The sequence below is a fragment of the Athalia rosae genome, chromosome 3 (genome assembly GCF_917208135.1).
Source record: "Athalia rosae chromosome 3, iyAthRosa1.1, whole genome shotgun sequence".
Taxonomy (NCBI): Eukaryota; Metazoa; Arthropoda; class Insecta; order Hymenoptera; family Athaliidae; genus Athalia; species Athalia rosae.
Genome location: NC_064028.1, coordinates 7633016 through 7653364, shown reverse-complemented (window position 1 = coordinate 7653364; position 20349 = coordinate 7633016). Strand labels below are relative to the sequence as shown.

Below are 20349 nucleotides of genomic sequence, written 5' to 3'. Positions count from 1 at the left end.
GCCTCTTTGTCCTCCCTTATAGTGGATCTTTGTATCGCTGACCTGCTGCCCCACTGGCGTAGAAATGCGCAAAACTTCGTCGATGCGGTACTACGTGTGTATAGCGTACTGCGTACACGTAATTCCCGTGCACGATAAATTCCCCCCCTCCCCCCGTATCACATGTGCCTTGAATTTCTGCTCACCGCAGGGTTTTGAAAAGTGGGGGAGACGGAGAACGTCCTGAATTGAATTGAAGATGATTGAACTGCATTAAACTCAATCATATAAAACAAACTACGTTCGTCTCATACTTTGAACCGACGTTTATTCCGACGGTGGTTAGATAATCGAAATTCAGGGACGTCGTGCTCAATTAAAAATCTTCTCCCAAATCACCGGCCAAACGTACCTAATGGAAATATCTCGTTGCGATTTTTATTTGAACATAAAAAAAAAAAAAGGAATGAATAAAATAACAAAAAAATCGTCGTATCTTTTTCGATTCACACGTTTGTACGAAGGTAATTTATTCGTTACCTCCGTGCATCCCTTTTCGAATTTTTATTTCTCTTTTCTTTTCGACTTTCCAAGGGATGCAGACGCCATTGGTTGACTTATTTCCCTCGCAATATGCCGGACTTATAGCTTTCCTCTATGCACCCGCTGTGCTGCGGTTTAACTTATGCCAGCCATTGTTGTGCACCTATCGCCATTTTGACAGGTTCTTTTCTATGCGGAACCGGCTATACGGCAGGTTGAAATTCGCCCCATTACGAGTCTGTGTGGTAAAATCAAAACTTACACCCATACACCTTTCGATTTTAGTTGAATCTTTCGCAAATTTTCGTCCTCCACAGATTCTCAAATCACCGATTTTTCCTATTCGAATAAATAACAACAACGAAAAAAAAAAAGACGGACGTGTGAAATCGTTGGATATTTTTGCGGAGATTGATTCTTTTCTCGAAAAATTCTTCGCGAGGATGACACTGACAATTGTTGCAACGACGATAACGGAGTCGAAGCTTCGAAGTCGGACCGACTCGTCAAATATTCTGCAGACTTTCATCCCTCGAGGCTTTCGGTTTTCTCACTCCTCTCCCTTCCTTTCATTTCGAATTTTCTTTCCTTTGTCGTAAATCTCCTAAAATAACGCCAAGAAACTTGCTTGACCGACCTGCCCAGTTTTACATTTCTAATTTACAGATTAGATCTCAGTTTTTCCCTACTTTCGGCCGCGCTGCATCCCCTGTACACCACGCGCACAGACACACCAACGCGCGTGCACACATCTACAGAATATAAAGGCGAAAAGATCTTTCGGAAAATACTTTTGCCCTAACTTTTGACAGTCGAATTTCTAACCGCCGCAACATCTGCGACGTGGGTATACTGCGAGGTATATGAGATCTGTACATATATATATATATATATATATATATATATATATCTATATAAAGTGTGTACGATGACTTTTCATTTTTTTTTTCTTCTTTTTCTTTTTCCTCATAATCTTCCCAGCATCGCATCGCAAGCATTATATTCTAAAGTACGCGGTATGGGTATACCTTGTGCGGGGTGTGAGCACAGATTAGTCGTCTTTTACGAAAATGAAAAAAAAAAAAAAAAGAAAACGAACTTACGAAATTGAAAAAAAATTATTTTTCCTTCTTTTTCTTACCACGAAAAATTGCGACAGACATATCGTAAAGAAATTCGGCTCTGCGTAAATATTTTTATTTCCGAACACTCTCGTTCACGTAGAATATGAGATTCATTGTTCGTACGTACGTACCTCGCGAGCACCTTGGTTTTTCCCACAATGCTGCTACTAATGTTCACTTACGGTCTTCAGGATTTTTAAGGTGCTTTAGTGTTTTACGGCGGCCATAATATCTTTTTGTCGGTCCCCCCGGTCGGCCTTACCGTTCTCAAACGAGATCCTCGCTGCACCGCACAACCGCACTGCTCCCAGCGTATAAGGTGGTACTGCAGGTAGAAAAATTTAATACGCGCAACGATCAAACTTTAAACATCTCACAAGAAATTTTCTAATGCCCCTCCGAATACCTGAGATACTGTGGTACCGAAGATAGAAGATAGAAAAAAAAAAATTCAAGTGAGAAAACTTCGATGACGGATCGGAAGATTTTGGAAGATCCTTTTTTGTCATTTGAAATAAAATTCCTAATTCGAAAAATACGATAAGACGATGCGGAATTCGATTTTCGTTTCCGTTCGCCCCCCTTTTTTTTTTTTTCTCTTCAATTCTACTTCGAGTCGAATCACCGCGGATTGAATCGGCTAAAAAATAAATTGTGGGTGGTCCTCGTTACGATTCAGTTCCTCGGCAGATCTGAACTTCGGCGTAACATCTGTTGCCTGTGCCGTTGCGTTGTACCTGTAATATAAAGTCGGCGAATGCCCTGCGGACAAAATTCATTCCCGTAGAAAGAAAAAAAAAAAGAAAAATCAGACAAAAAAAAGATCGTCGGTATTTCTTTTTTTTTTTTTTCAACTAATCGCTTCTAATTTTCATTGAAGTGTGAAAAAAAATTTGTGAAAAATTTGAGTAAGCTGTAACGTACGCTCATCTATACGTGGAAAAGAAAATTGTATCGGGTGTGAAATGATTTTTAAGAATTTATATATCAAAGAGGGTTTTCTCATTTAATTAGATGCGAGTATAATTGCGTTATGTAAAAATGTACGTTCTCGTTTCGATAAAAAACGAGTTTTGCTGAATTCTGCGACGGCACGGGGTGTACCGGCGTACGATTTAACGTGGTATGGTATACGCGGTACGTAAAACAAAACGTAATACAAAAGAGCACCAAGTTCTCAAGGATAACTGCTAAGGACAACCTACTAGGACCGCCATATTGCAAACAAATAAATTCGTTGCTAGGTTGCCCCGACCCCATATGAGCTCCCCCCCCCCCGAACCAAAAGCAGCTCGTGCAAAACTTTTGAGAACATTTGAACGATCCGCAATGATTTTTTTATTCCCTCTTATATCTTTGTTAGAAAAATCGCGGAATCGCTCCAGTGTCATTCTTCTATATCTAATTCTTACTTCTCCCGGCTCAATTTCCGCATTTCTTTTCTTTTCCGATTCGCTCGTGACGAAAAAGGAGGTCGACACTCATTACAGCCGCGCCGGTAATCGGACGGATTGGCGATTCGCGGGAAATAAGAAAATAAAGGAATGGAAAAAAAAAAAATAAGGAGAAGAGAAGATGAGGGAACGTATCCTAACAAAGGATTCAGATATGTGTGTGTACGCGTTGCAGCACCAGCGGCAACGGCAATGTAGATTTTAGGTCCGGTAATTCGATGCTTCTCTCTCTCTGCACAACCAAAACAACCGCCCACACTCGGGATTATTATACATATTTATATGTATACCTGTATTATAACTGGCAACGTACTGTATTCACGCATCCAGGTAAAATTCGTGCGTCTTGCAAAGATGGCGTTTGATCGGTATCCAATCTCAATCTATCCCCACCACCTCGCCGCTATTAAATTCTTCCTCGGGTCGTCGTCGATGCAGCGATCGCCCGCAGGAATACTTTACTTTACTTGTTTTTTTTTTCTTCGTTTTCCCTCGATTCCTCGCTTTCTTCTTTTCCTTTACTTTTTCAATGTCACCGTACGAGCCGCGATTCGCGAAACGCCAAAGCGGAGGAAATATTTCCTCCGTTGTTACAGTTGCGGATGACCGAAATCAAAAATTTTCAATATCATCGCCTCGCGTTCCCTGAAAAAATCGTCTCCCGCAATTAAAGTAGCTATCCCCCTTGAACCGGCGCTGGACGTTTTTTTTTTTCATCCGATCTTTTTTCCCCGACAATGAGCGCGCTCGAGTCGAGGTGGTAATGGCCATTCTTCTTGTCTCTTAAAATTTCGTTTCATCGACTCGCCGCGTCTGGATGTTCATCTTTTTTTTTTTTTTTAATTTATTTCTAATTTTTTTCCACCTCGTTTTTCTCTTGTTAACCGCAAACGCGCGGCACCAGTTGGGGTTTGAACCTTACTCTACGGGTTGGCGAGGTCCGTTTTCATACACAGCCGCACGCACGCACGTCGTGTATAAACGGGTGCCGGCGGTTATCGTCGGTGTGCAAGCGTACGTATGGTAAGGACTATACCTGCAACTGCACGTGAATGTTTGCGAGGCTCTTCGGTTGACCTTGAAGAGTAGGCTTGAAGTTGAGGTGGGTTTTAGTCGGTGGTATGCCCGGACCCTCTTTTCGTGGGTCCCTCCTTCTAGCTCTTTGTTATAAACTCCCGGCATTTTTCTCTCACTCTTTTTTAAGAGTCCTCCTCTCGCCGTTCAAGATCTCCTCTCGTTTGTACCGCCGTTGCAGCATCCGACGTCAGTAACAGCAACACTGCCGAGATCGTTGCCGATGCCAGGTACCCCCGCGTATACATATAATACAAAACCTCGGAGTCGCTCGTAGCCGCGCTGCTGCTTTCGCTCCGGGCTTAGCGATCCACCCTCTATAGTCGCATTCGCAGACGCCCAACGTCAAGGACATGACAAAAAATATATTAGACGAAAATACAACGACGTAACGACGCCCGATATCCTCCGCGGGTACAGCGACGCGCCCGTGAAGAAGCCACTTCCGAATTCGCGTTCTCGTAGGAGGTAACGGAAATAGGAGAGCGACGACGACGACGACGACGATCGACTACGTTGAGGACGATCAGATTTTTCGAGCACCCTTTCGACGGTCGCCGCACACTGTCCTTCCGCGATGAAAACTTTCTGGATCGTTGAAAAGTACGTCGACCGGGAGTCAGAAAATCGTGACGAAATTAATACGTCCGAACCGCGACTTAACATCTGCTCCCGATGCGATCCGTTCGACGAGCTTTGCGATTTTTCAAGATCAAGGTCACGCCACCTTCGGAGATCGGTGGACCGTTCAATCGCCCGCTCCCCGATCACACTTGCCGCTGTCTGCAGTGTACGGGGACGGCCCACTCGTTATTCGCGTGTCTTACGAATCGATATTCATCAGCCTAACTATTATTCCGAACAACTACCTCGCTAGAAAAGCATCCGTCCTTTCTTCTAATCAAATCCAACCCTATGCGTCCGCAATTTTTGTGACCACGTCCCCCCTAGGATCCGAGATGGGTCGGAGTGACGAGCAACTCCCAGAAACTTGATAAAATTCAGCCCTCCGAAGTGCCTCGAAACTTTCGAATGGCCGGTCGCGAAACAGTCGCACTTTGGCAATATATTCGGCGATCTCTTCGGGAGCCGGATTTCAATTGTTCATTTTCCCCTTCATTTTCCGCCTATCGCAATTGCGGCGGGTGATCGATCGACGATATCAATCGCGTAGACGCCACGGGGAATGACGACGAGGAAAAAAAGTTGGTCGTAATTTTTCGAACGGTCATTGTTGAGAGAGGTCGTAACCGCAGCCTCAATTTTTTTGCGTTATGGTGCACCTTGCCGCTCTCAAGATCAAGGCCAGCGCGGTGTCTCGCTGAGATCGGAGATGACTGAGCTCTTTAGAACCGATACGATATCCAGACGGACGGACGCTTTTATGGATCATGTACGAACGAGTATACGCGTACATACGTACGTACGTACATGTATACGTATCCTCGTGTCGTTTACACAGGCGTTGAAGTGTGTGCACGTACGTACATCGGTATATAGTATATGAACACTCGCGTGCATCGTAAGGTCAGTCGGGACCGTTTCAACGAATTTTCGTGTTTCATGCAGTTTCGGGTGGGTAAGCGAGAGCCCGAAAGTACGTGAATCGCGCAGGTGTGCGTAACATAACTCAGCACCGTGTGTAAACGAGTCATGAATTTCGGTTATAATATTCAAGAATTCCTTTATTCCTTTCTTCGGGCTCACGAGTTGTATATATATATGTATACCTATATTACATTCCAATTAAAAATCTCCGGGTATACATTACCCGCGTTCTTTTTATACGCCATACATTACATATACACATAAATATGTGTATGTAAGTTTAATCGTTTATTTACCGATCGTTTCATTTCTAAGATACGTCATCCGTGATATGGCCTTCAAACTTACGATGAACTCGTACGTAATTTACATCGACGATTGCAACGAAAGTCTGTCGGAATCTGTTTCCCAATTTTTTTCTCTCCTTTCTTCCGTCTCAATTATACGTCCAGCGTTCGAACGCACTTCCCGGTTTACTTAAAAAATGCGTTGAAAAATGTGAAAAAAAAAACAAAAAACAGCAGAACCTTTGGATTGAAACATTTCCAAAAGAAATAATCGAGAAGGAAAATTTAAATGAATAAATAAATAAATGAAATCTATAATAATTCAATCAATTTCCGTGTAACGGTATACAGCCGGTATAGATAACGCGTATGTTTGTTTATGATTATTCGATGATTGCGCATACGAAATATCGAGGCGTGGGGTTTATGGGATAATGCGTATGTATGGTATGGGCACGCACGTCGTAGTCGCGTTAATATACGATCATCCGTACTGTATATTTTTATTTATATATATCCGCTTTTTTTTTATTATTTTATTTTATTCTCTTTTTTTTGTTTTTTTTTCCCCCGATACGTTTCTTTCTCGTTTCAATCGTACATAGGTTGAGCAATTTTATCCTGCACTGCGCCCACTTTAAACTCGGAGGAAAAAAAAAGGTAGGGAGAGAACGAGATAGACTGAGGCTGTACACTTCTTGGCTGTAGCTGAATTATAGTAAAATTATCCTCTCTTATGTGGGTGGCGATACACAACGCTTCGTGCTGTACACTGGAAATTTATATGTCGTCAGACTATCCGTGGCTCATTGTAACCAAGGTATTAAATTAACTATAACTAAGTCCGTTACAAAACTGACATGATTTACTTTTCCTTGTTAATTCATTTCATCGAAGGAGTTCCAAAGCGTCGACTAGATTAGGCTGCGACTGAAATCGATGGAGATAAGCCAAATTTGCAGAACGAAAATGTGAAAAATTGGCGATAACTCGATCGATCGTTTTTTGGGCGAAAAATGAGGTACAATTTCTAAAATCGATCGCTAACGTATTTCGACCTCGGAAACGGGAGTCCGTCGACCAAATCGGGCTACGACTAAAAAACCAGTCGAGATATTTCAATTTTTTTATCCGAGAAAAACAATAAATTGAAGAAAGCTCGACAAAAGACAGAAATATTAATCGCCATGGAATGCCCACGTTTGATAGTTGGGTTATTTTTTTCTCGTTTTGTAACGTCTGTAATTGATGAATCAACGTGAAGAAAAAATTTCGACTTTCCATTTCTGGTTTCTTTATGGCATTATTGTGTTTCAGAAAAATTGTGAAATTACGTTACACGTAATTGCAGTCGAAATTTCCTCTTAGGTATACACAGAGTCCGTTGAAGCACGAAAGTCATGTACATCATACCTATGTATTGGATATAATCATAAGCGTGTGTATGTATCGTACACTCGTGTTGCGTACATACGTATGTATATAAAATTGAATGACCTGTGGAGGTGTAAAGGTTGCCGTATATGGAAACCCGTTCACTCGAAGTACATTATATGTATCTACGAAATGATATTCGTTACATGGATGTACGTAGATAAGTATGTACAACCGATGAAGAATTCGTGAGTAGGGGGACCATCAGGGGAGATCGAGGCGAAGTGAGCTCAACCGAAAATTAAAAGCGAATAATTAAAACAAGGATAGAAAAAATTCCAAAATTACCCAAAGACAATGAGGGGTTTCCAGGAGAGATAAAAACGAATTATAATTTTGAGAAGCAAAAAACGTTGACACGCCCAAAATTTACACGTATATTCATATATTTTTCCTTACGTGTGTACAGGTATAACATAGGACGTGTGCGTAGAGACACATAAATACATAACGCATTGGAATACATTGCGGCGCGGGCGCCTAATTAATATCAAAAATACCTTTCCACTTATTTCAAGACACTCGGATTTATAGACCTTAAACGCTACGATCTCATGCACCTATGTATACCTGCCCATGTAGAAAAACGTGTATATACTTCATGTAGTCCCATCCTCTATCCATCTCTTTTTACATCACCCATCACCGTGCCGTGTCCGTATAGACGAAACTAATACCGATAATATAAATTTCGAAAAACTTACCCGTGTAAATATGTACACGGACATACCTACCCGTGGTACCTACATCGACATTTTATTTTCTTTCTCATTTTTTCTCCCTACATCTTTGTTTTTTTATTTATTTTTTTTTTTTGATCTTCAACGCGGATATAATTGTTGGAATGATTCATTGTACGCTCGTTCGTGTTACGGCTATCTATACTAAATTAAGATTATTGCCATGGAATACCTGACAGATATCTACACACACACGTACAGCACATGATACGGTAACTCGGTTACTCATGTGCAGCGTAATCAGATTTTTTAAGATTTATACCCCGATGTTTTGTATTACTATTTTAATATTTTCATTTATTTTGTTTTTTTCTCGCGCTTGTACCATCTGCAATTTATTTCCGTTAATTATTTCTTTCGATTTCGTCCGTTTGGTCGAAAACGCGGGCGTTTTTGTTTCATTTTTGAATACTTATTGAAAAAAAAGATTCATTGCCCGCCCGTTGGTACGATCACTATATCCGAGTGCATCTTTTTTTCTCACCGTATATAATTTCTTCCTCTCGCTCTCTTTCTTATTTTATCAATTCTTTTTTATTTCTATCTATTTTGTATATTTTTTTTTTTTCTTCTTCTCTTATTCGATACTTTTATTTTTCATTCGATCCGAGGAACCACGCGCCGATCGATGACTTCGGCGTTACGGTCGTATAGTAATACGGGTGGTTGGACATAAAATGAAGACGTCTACTGGATAGAAAATAAGAAAAAAAAAAAAAAAACACCGTATAATAATAAATAAAAATCAAAAGTAGATATTATATGGTTATACGTGTACCTATATGTATACCTATACGTGTACACGAATGTCTCATTGACAAATGATAGGGTATAAGCTCTCGCGTGGCCTACCTCACGGAAAAACTTTTACATAGGTAATGTATGTACGCACGTATATATATCTATAGGTAATGTACATACACATACATACCTATACACATAGCTTGATAATAAGAGCTCCGTTTATCCTATGCGTCAGCGACATCTCTTTCAAGTGATTGATAAAAAAGTCAAGTCATCTTCTCGCCGTGGAACCAACACTCGTTCGTCTGATCTACGTGCAACGTATTCACCGACGCCGCTACGCGTACACACTTGTAAAAATTACAATTTAATAATATTAACTCGCTTTACGTGGTCTATACGTGGTCAGTATCAATAGCCGATACTCACCCAGGAGTACTACGCTGTCCAACAAACTAATATTCACGCTGATCTAGCGACAGACGATTTCATTCATTCATTCGTTCGTTCGTTCGGTGATTCGTTTTTTCACTCGTCATTTTTCGGGCGCGTTTGGACCAATGCTTCTTTTTTCTACCTTCCCACCTCACTCTTATTTCTTTTCAGATAATTTCGCACGGAAAAGCGAAGTGCGAATGAATTTTAGTATCTAACAGAAAAAAAAAGGAATCGCCAATATCGTACGAATCGTGGGGAGTGGAAGAATTTAATTGATTTCATAAAAATCTTGAATTTTTTGTATCGGGATACGAAAATTGCGATAACGAAGATTGATTTAGAGGCGTAACCGCGGGATAAGATTCGATTAGATAAATGCATCCGGTCGATCAGGGGGAAAAGAACTTTGTCAAAATCTTCCGATCCGTTGATACACTGTATAGGTATGAAATTTCGGGGTTCAAAGATTTTTTGAAATGACAAAAAAAAAAAACCGATTACGCCGTCCGACGTATCGGGAATCCAGAAATAAAATTACGGTGATCACGGATCGTTTTCCTGCCCCGATGAAGCTGAAAACGAAAAACGAAGAGATAGAAAAAAAAAAGCGCCGCTGCGAAGTAACGATAATAAAATGCGGGTGAGGTACGACCGTTTGATGTTTCGGTATTAAATCAAAGAATTAAAAAACCGAAAAACGAAAGAAATGGAAAAAGAAAAAAAAAAAAATACACCGGCAAATAGTAAAAATAACGGAGTGCGTTTCTGTTCCCGTTGCTTTTCATAGCCGGCGTATACCTAGGCGTATGCCTATATACCTATTATGTATAAAATAACGATCGTATAGTTACAACTTGGAACCAACTTGGTATATTAGGTTATAACTAAATCATTAGCCTTGCAGCTTCGCTTTGCCTTAAGACTGTTTTTCTTTTTGCTTTTTTACTTTTTCACCTTTAAATTTTGCCTTATTATACTACGCGAGAATATCTCGAGTTTCTCCGATATTACGAAATCTGGTTGCATACCCGTACGAATGAATGATAAATATTCCTTGAAATCATTTACCGTTTTTTTTTTCTTTTCTTTTCTCATTTCTCTATCGGATTTTTATTTTCTCTCCGTTTTTCTCATTTTTTTTCTATCGCTCTCGTCCCCGTGTAACGGCCGATGAGGCCCAGCTATTAAGTTTTCAGTCACCGACGTTGTTCTACCCCAATAGTAAAAAGAATAAATGAAACCGACGTATCGTTTTTTAATTTGATTTAATTTTTTCTTTTCCGTCGGCGCTGGCGATCAGCGTTCGTACAAATAAAAGTAAAATATATACGTGCAACATTTTCATATTCAAAAAAACACAAATCATGATATTACATATTTTATGTATATATGTATTATCTAATTGTGAGATCTAATCTATCGCATACGATTGACTCTGTTTTAACCAAACAACCTTCGTATTTCGTACACGTGCGTTAATACAATATTGTATACATTTATCAATTTTTCAAATCTCTTCTAATTTCATCCACAGATGAACGTATGTATCTGTACATGTAACGTCGAGAAATTAGGGGGGGGTAAGAAAAAAAAAAAAAAAAAAAAAAAATGAAACAAGAGAAAAAGTTATAAAAATTAACCCGTCGTACTAATCTCACTGTTTTAATCTTTCTAATCCTTAGAATATTTATGGGTATGTGTGTAATAATTCACCAACGACGAATCGAAACTCTATACACATACGAACATACGGTGTATAATTATATATGTACAGCGTAACCATTGTCGTAATGAATATTACAATCGTTATCATTATTTTATTCGAGTGATAATTTGGAAAAAGAAATTTACGTCCTAGTGGCGAACCACACGCGTCACCGAATGTCGATTATGTAGACGCGATTTTTTTCACACAAATGAAACGCGATATCGATAAGATGTTTGAACGAAAAATGAAAAAGTGACAAAAAAATATTCGTCGTTCAAAAACGAGAGGAATCCATTCCGGACGAAAGGAAGATTTCAGTCTGGTTTCGTTTCGTTCCATTCCGTTTTAATTTCGTTACGTTTCGTTACGTTTCGTTTTGGGCGCGGTGGTGACCGGGAGTATTTAGAGGGCTATAAAAAGAGAAAGCTTGTAATGCTTTCGGTCGGATTCGTAGTTGCAGTTAGTTTCCTAGTCATCTCTCAGTCTTACAACGTATAGATACAGATACGGGTATGCGTATACAGCTTCGGTAATCGGTATTACCGGTCCCCTATGTAACAGACAAAGAAAGAAGAAAAATACGTTTTCTTACTTTCTTTTTCTCGAGTTTTTTTATTTTAAATCTCCAAGTATTCCGAATGGTACTTTCGGCTACAAGCCGCGTACGTACGTAGGTATTCTCACACCATGTACGTACACACCGCAACCTCGAGCAATATAATAATCTCAATAATTATTACTCTAAAGCCTTTTAAGATATTTATTATCCGGTAATCTAACCGCTTTTACGTGCATCTTTTGAAATTATTATATGGTATGTAAATATATGTATACGTATATCTCTACGCCAGTTACACCCACACTCGCGCGTACACGTACGCACAAAATTATTTTTCAACCTTCGAGGAATTTGTTTCTTTGCCACAGAATCTGATACGTTGTATTATCTGTGTTATAATATGCATACTAAAAAAAAAAAAATTAGCATTATACCCTGACTTATATTACACGTAGTCTTAATTAGAATTCCATCGTTGTACCGTTATCGTGTTGCGTGAAAATTGTTTTTCCGAATATGCGGCTTCTCCTCACCTAGAAGCGAGTATCGCTGATCGATTAATTCGTCTTTCATTGACCACGCGGATCGTCGGATATCAAATTGTAACGTTGATACCTTCGCATCTCGAGTTATTCTACTCGAGGAATGCAACGACATTTTATTACGGGGGCGATGCGTGCGGCTAGTATATAAGGCGAGTGTCGGTACGGGGCCTGCAGCGATGCGTTAAAAATATAACTCCGACAAAAATGAAAAGAATTAAAAAAATAAAAAAAAAAGATAAAGAAAGAAAAAAGAAACGCGGTATACGAACGTTGTACGGTATACACGCGGCGGTACCGAGTGAGAGGGGGACAAAAATTAGAGAGAAAAAAAAAAGAGACAAAGATTAAAAAAGATACGTACACGTATTTAGAGTAGGTGAAAAGAAAGTGGAAAATAAAAAAGAAAGATACACCCTATATATAGATGATGCACCGATCCCTTTCTCTAAGTGGGTCGCTGTATTAGATACCTATTATATTATATCTCTACCGTATAACGTATATCAGATGAAAACTTATCTTCCCGATGATCTTGCGATATTTTTTTAGATTTTTCTTTATTTTTCTTTATTTTTTTTTTTTTTTGTTACCGAAACTCGGCGTATTTTTTTTACATTTCTCTGTACGAATTCAGGTAGAGTTCGATCTCGACGAGATCTACTTATTTTTTCTCCGCAAAAGTGTGAAACGTGGAGTCACACAGAATTACGAAAATATGTGATCCGCGTCTGTATCCGACCATTCGAAAATTGTCTATTTGAATTTTAATAATGAGATAAAAATTCCCGTACCTAAGGATTAGACGGATATTACGTTTTAGAATATCATTATAGTTGAGGAAACGATCGAAATTAGAGACGGCTAACTTTGCGCAGTACCGGAAGATTCTTTGAAAATTAAAATGATATTGTCGTAGGTATATCGAGTGAAACGCGGTTGCAGCTACAAGACATCTGTCGGATAATAATTCAGCCCCCTCTTTTATCTTTTTACTTGGACTTTTCTACATTTCTTCCCTTTTTTTTCATTCTGCTGGTTATATTTCTGTACACTGATTCAGCGGCGTTAGAAATATATCGAGAGTCCGAGATCAGAAGGACGTAACCCACAAAATAGAAAAATTGCAATAAACCACCCTTGAACTATGTTATCGGAACTGCGTCGCTACACGCTCCCTCAAACTCTTGAACTCGTTCAATTTTCGGGTCGGAAATATTTTTTGTAAATCTAACGGAGGCTGGAAAAAAAATGAAATTCAATAAGAATGATTGATTATTTTTATTGAAACTTTCATTCTTGGATACACTGGAGTAAGTGTATTTTAGGGGGGGGTGATACTCTAGCGTCGGAACTGTCGAAATCATATGGTAAGGTACCTTCTGTCACACCTTGTTATTTAACGTCGGTAAAACGGATATTTACAACAAAATCTGCAAGTCGTGTCGAACATTACCTACGTTACTCTTACCATAAGTTGATAAACGCTCGGTTCCGGAGCAACAAAAGCTATGAGACGCGCATCTTGTTACCTAAGGAACTTTGAAACAAAAATTTGGAAAAATAAAACAGAAAAAACTTCTCCACTTTCGTACTCGCCGATAATAAATGTACGAAAACTATTTGGAAAGATCTAGAGAATTTTCTAACTGCTCTTTTCATTCATACCATTTGTTTTTGATTATATTAATTGCACGCATAGTTTTGGAATTTTTAATTTCAGAAAATTTTAGAAAATTTATTTGTTCTAATTTTTCCGGCTCTCAAAAATCATCCTCTCTTCAATCTCGAGAGTTTTCAAATTTCTAAAAACGGTAAAAATTTGCTTGCTATTATTTTAAAAAAATGTATGTATTTCTTTTTTTTTTTTGCACAGAATTATTAGAGGAAAAGAGACTTTCGGTCTTAGAATAAAGTGTTTGCTATCGTTACAACTACTGGCAATGGCAGCCGTTTTTATTAATAGCTAGGAGGTCGGAGTCGCGTTCCGAAATCTCCTCACCAGACAGTCGAGTGTTCCGGCGAGCCTGTTTCTCGTTATAATTCCAAACTTTCAAATAGACTTTTACGTACTATATATAATTATAAACATTATCAAGTTTACACGATTCTCTAAACATTTATCAACGATAATTTCATTCATACGAATTGGTGTGCGTATAATACATTCGAGAAGAATTTTGTCCATCACTTCGGTTACCGAAGAAAATTGAAAAAAAAAAAAAAACGAACGAACGAACGAAGGAACAGACGATGAAATAAAAATGCTAAACCATCTCTCAGATCTTTTGTTCCAGCGATCGGAAAACAAGAACTAAAAAAAATTGATAGAAATTTTTTTTTCTCTTCGAATAGACGTATGTATGGATGCGGCGTCGTTGCGTTTACACGCGTAGAGAAAAATTGAATCTGTCGCGTAACTCGTGTAAATTATTTAACAATTGTGAAAATCATGATCAAAGTTACGGTTTAATGAAATAATAATGTGAGTCACGAATTGAATATGTTATTAGAAAACTGTTGAAAGTGATTTTTGACACTATCGAAATGTGGATTATTCTGAATACATGTACGTTGCATCGAAGTTATAAATAAATCGACCAGTGCATTGATAATTGATAATGATGATATTTGTACTCGGTAATTAGGTACGATTCTTGCTGAATATCTGGCTCTAACGATCTCGATCGAATAAATTTTTCTTCCTCGCGTTGTCTACTTCGTTTCTGTTGTTGAAAATTGTGAGAAATATCTCGCGTCGTTCGAAACGTCTTTCTCATAAGACAATGATGTTCAATAACCGTTGATCGATCATCTCTTCAAGTCTGCGGAAATAAACGATTGATATTGAAAGACGGTTTTATCTTTTGCCCATAAACGATCGAATCGGTTGACGAATAATTTTTTGCGGCGCGATATAGTTTTTCCAAAAAGTAAAACTTAACAAGTGTAGATGTCGAGTGTCGATTAATTATATAAATTACTCGCTAGTGATTTCGTTTCGTTTAAAATTTTTCACGCCACACAGAAACAGTTATTCAAAATCCACGTTGACTTCTGTCCGTGAAACTGTGCGCGTGTCAAAGACTTTATTCAATATCTCGTTACTTCATCATATCTGCACAATTCTGACGTAATCAAATCAAATATGGCGCATCAAATGCGAAGACCGATGAAAAGAGAACATTATAAACCGTTTGGCAGAAGAAAGGTAAACGATATTTTCGTGACATTATCATTTTTCTTTTTTCCTTAACTATCCAAATGTGCCGTACGAAATTGCAACGTCTCCTTTTGCACGACGTTTCGCTTCATACGTAGACGGCTAATGAATCAATGCAATAGAAATTTTTGATTGAAAACTAATTTGAAAAGCACCTACAACGATCGCAGCGATCTTTGAATGCCTGAAAATCGTTTTCAGGTGTAAAAAAACGCTAATCTATTTACGCAGGGATTGTCATTCCTCGTTCGGCTCACTTTCAAAAAAAAACAAAAAAAAAAAAAACAAGGAAAAAAAGGCCCTAACTCAAATTCAATCGAGCTATCAGTAGCGTGGTCGTTCGCAAAAATGCGAAAAGTACCTATAACGTAGGAAAATGACTGGGTGACGCGTGAATCCGCGACGGAATTTCGGCATATAATAAAAAAAAAAGCAGCTCCGGTCTGCCCTAGGTATCTTATCGGGGGTGCAGTGGCCCCTGTACGGCGTCGCGGTCGTTGTCGGATTGGGGGGGCGGGTGGCGGGCGGGAGGGCGAGGAGGGCGAGGAGCGTTTTTGGATCGATATTTGTCGGAGGTGAGGGTGGCGGTAGTCGCAGGAGTGACTCAAACGGAATCGCCGGCGCACCGCACAGCGTCACAAACTGTATAGGTACACGCGACGTACACACAGAGGTGTACGACGGTACATATATGCACGTAGGTATACTTATGTATATACAACTATTTCGTGACGAAAATGGACAACCCTGGGCTGCGCGGTGATCCTACACGCGCACCAACGCAGTCCACGTTACACGTTCACGTTGCGAATTCTGGAACGGCGGGGTGCCGCCGGTGAACGGGAAGGGCGGGCGAGTTAGGGTAGCGCGGAGTCAGGGGTTGGAAATCGTGTAGTACCCCACCTACAGTCGAATCGCTATCACCATCGGATTCACCCGAGCGTGTATATTTTGCGGATAGTTAACTGTATACGTTGTAATATTGTACATACACACCTGTACGCACCACACTGCGTGTACCTGCGTAGAGTTTTTATCCGTGAAAAGTGCAACGGAATCGGCAAACTTTTGTCGACGACGACTGAATCGCGAGTCTCGATGAAATAATATTTTTTTTTAATATTTTCGCTCGCTATTTCACTCGCTTCGCACGAAATATTTCCGTTGAATAACGAACGGTCGTGTGAACTGCACATCTATACGTGCGAAGAATCGTGTCTTCACCCTTCGTCGATTGATGTAACAAAATGTGCGCAGGAATAAACAGCTGAAATTTTCAAACTTACTTTCGCTCTTCCCTTCATTCGTTTCTCTTCGACGTCGTCCCTCAATTACATGTGGAAGTTGTCGATATTGAAAAATTTCATCCACGAAAAAAAAAAACGATATGTGGCGATAAATATTTGAGAAATAAAAATATCGACGATTATAATAATGTTGTCGATTAAACGGAGAGAAAAACAAAATTTACCCTGCCTTTCGTACGGTTACAATTTGAAAATAAGAGCATATAAAAGGACGATAAATGATGGTTGGAAATGAACAGCGAATGTCGATATGAGGACGTATAATATCAAGTTATTTTTTATCAGAGTCATAGGAATAATTGGGGTGTAAACATTCCGATTGACTGATTCGGTTGTCAACTCGAACTGGGATGGGATTGTTACGGGTTAATTACGATAATTGTATCGGTTTTTCTCAACGTGGGATTTTCTAATATTTTATACACCGAGCAACATGTAATTTATATTCTCGATAAGGGTTGGGCTTCGTTATAAAGAAGAACGTAGCTTATTAGCCGTATCATGTAGTAATTATAATTAACACTTTGCTGTATATTATTATTTAGATAAGAATCCACGAAAAACCTAATTATGCAATGAATATGTCGCGGTTACCGTTTACTCCTTAATTAGTGATTCAAAATGATCGATGGGAAGAATGAGTTTCAATGAAATTCCGAAATTTTGGATTTAATTAAAAAAATATATCAATCGGGGTTGTTATGGGAGATGATTTCAGTGTAATTTTCGGAGGCATTTTCCACGCGAACTCGAAAGCTTGATTTTTTTCCACCGAATTTTTTGTCGCTTCTTATTCGAGTACAAATATAATGAAGATCGGACGAGTGAATTCATTAAAAACGACGATAAGTGCCTCGTTACGAATGATAAAGTGAATTGTACAGTGAGTAAATGACAAAGTACGCTCTATCGAGGTGAGAAAGTGAACAGTAACGATAAAAAGTAAAAAACTTGAAAAATTGAAACGTAAAATATAGGAAAGAAAAAAAAGGAATGAGCGAAAAAGGTCTTAAATTTATGAAAGAAGTAATTTTTTCTGTCCCAACATCGACACAGCTCGAGGGTTGAGTTCTTACTGACGTGATCACAGAGACGAACGAAATTCCACATTCCAAATGATCCAAATCTGTTTTCTCTCATCGGCCGATAAAAAGAAATAAGGGGGAAAGAAAATCTGCACGTAACACCGGTACACGTACAGTGCACCGACGTTACATAGCGATCTATTTAAAGTCGAGTTTACTTGGACGAGAAATTCCACACCACCATAAAAATCGACTGTTTATGTGGAGTTGATACAAACAGAAATTGGGTAAATGAACTCCGGTGGGCGGATCATGCCGAAATATCCGGTTCGATCGTGATTTAGAGAAAAAAAAAAAAAACCTATCTTTAGAATACCCGATCAACCGCTGCGCAGAATTCCACGATTCTCATAGAAAATAGTCAATAAATCATTCATACGCGAATAAAACGATCATTGATGTGAAAAAAAAAATAATAGAGAAAACGATCTGCACTATGCTTCAAAGGCAAAAAAATTTATCAGAGTGTGTAAATCGAAATAAATGAGGTGAAAGCACATTTGTGGTTATAGTCAATTGTTGACGGGGTATACGCAGTTGAATATTATTCGATTGGTATGAAAAAAAGGGTGTAAAAAGAATCATCCATTAATTCTTGTTCTTTCGATTTCCGTTTCTCGACTGTAACTTTCCATCTCGTTCACGTCGACGCAGGATGTGTTTGATACGTTGCGTCTATAGTATTTTGGGTAAAACGCGTATAGAAAACTTATTTCCTCCACCAGTCGCGTCTGAGACTTCGGAAGACAAGGAGTAAGGAGAAAAGTGATTTTCCAACGCACGATATTGACGGAAAATAATTACAACTGGACTGCGATTCATTCGTACGAAACAGGGTCAAGACACTCGACGATTTAAATTCATTTTGTTGGCGAAGAAGCGCTTCGTCGTCTAGCAGACGCGATAGCTTTGTACGCGGAAACCGTATAAGACGTCTTTTAGGGTTGCAGAAATTTTTTTTCCCTCTTCTTTCCTTTTTCGTTACATTTTTTTTCTTCACCTGAACTAATTATTGGGTATATTATTTCCAGAACTTACGATACTATGGAAAACGGGTGAAAATTAAAGATCTAAAAATAATTGAGGTGATTAATGAAGAGGGAGAAAAAAAATTCTCTGCACGAGGAGTGAAGTGCGTCTGTTGTGAAAATAAAAATCACCCGATAAAAAAGAGGCGAAAAATCGCAATTCACGCTTCCAGATTGTGCCGAAATATATTTTGAAGAAAATAAGAAATTAAAAATTAATAACCGAAGTAAGAACTCTTCAGACGTGTTTTTAAACACTTTTGACGAAATACCAAACTACGTTTGGATGGCTTGTAAAAAGAGACGGAAAAAACTTTAATACAATTCATCGGCCTCCGGGCAATTTATTTTTTCTACCGCATATGAAAAATAAAATTAATTCGCCTGTTGGAGAGAAAGATATTTTCTACATCAAAAGTGCATTACACAAAACGATGAAGAACACGAGGTGACAGAGGGAGGAATTGTTTTTTTTTTCTTCTCTTTCCCTCCCCTACGCCCCCCCTCTTTTTAATTTGAGTTTCCCAAAAAACGTCAGTTTCGTAATCGTCATCAATCTTCGACCTACATACTCACGCGAATCGGTATCGGTGTTTCCTCTTGTCTACATGATTGAAGAAAAAAAAAAAGATCAATTAAAGAAAACTAAAGTAAAATAAATCTCGTACACTCCTCCATTTTATATTATCGTTGTTGTAATAATCGTGAAGAATTTGTATAAATGTATTTAAAAAAAATAACAATAATAATAAAATTGATAATTGATAAAAACGGTGTATCGAGAGGACGAAAATAGTGGGTTCAATGCAATAATTAGAAAGTTACAGACTGTACGTTATAACCGTAAACTAGGGGTTATCACTCCCGGGATATACATACGGGAAACGCCGGCTTGGCTATGATTGGATATAATCAGCACAACACCGGCTATAATAAGCTCTTTACTCAGGTAAATTAATCAGAATACAGAAACAATTATAATAATAATAATAATAATAGGTCGAAAAGAGATCGAGGGTAACAAAATGGAACGCGCATTCGTTACTTTCGAAGAGAATCAGTACGATTGATGGGAAAATCAAAAAATTATGGCAGATCAGTTTTTATAAAGAAATCGAATTATACGTACGTCGTCCCGTTTAATAATAAACATCGAACATCCGTACAGTCGAAATGTCAAACTATAACATCGCTCGCGTCTGCATATAGAGGAACCTTTTACCTTTCAATTGCTGCAGATAAGATAATCTCTAAACGACAACCGATTGGTATTATGGTGCAGGTAACGTTATAATCGATAACTACACTTAAAGAATCCACGATTTCTTTTTTACACCAGAGTCGCAACGACCCTTCGCACGATATCTTTCCTTTCAACCGTTATTACGAATCTCTTGTACCCTCCGAGTTTTCGGAATCTGAAGATTCGACCGTCCACAAAACTTTCGGCCTCCCCGACTCGATTAAAATAGATGCGTAGTGTTTTCTCTATGCCTTGTTTTTTATAATTCTTAATCGTGTTTAAAGGGCGG

At 38.7% G+C, this 20349-nt stretch overlaps 1 protein-coding gene across 17 annotated transcripts in view; it reads left to right on the top strand.

Moving 5' to 3' along the window:
* Window positions 1-20349, top strand: part of LOC105689977 (voltage-dependent L-type calcium channel subunit beta-2) — a 59440-nt gene that overhangs the window by 24858 nt on the left and 14233 nt on the right. Inside the window, exons 1-2 of one of the 17 annotated variants that reach the window (XM_048652416.1) lie at window positions 14125-15385; window positions 18821-19766. The exons of 11 other annotated variants lie outside the window; for them this stretch is intronic. In XM_048652416.1, the coding sequence (XP_048508373.1) occupies window positions 19716-19766 (51 nt within the window). In that variant the 5' untranslated portion in view covers window positions 14125-15385; window positions 18821-19715. Of the gene's footprint in view, window positions 1-14124; window positions 15386-16271; window positions 17619-18456; window positions 18701-18820; window positions 19767-20349 lie in introns of those variants that run through there. 5 more of the 17 variants (XM_048652415.1, XM_020854609.2, XM_048652417.1 and 2 more) reach the window with 5 other exon arrangements.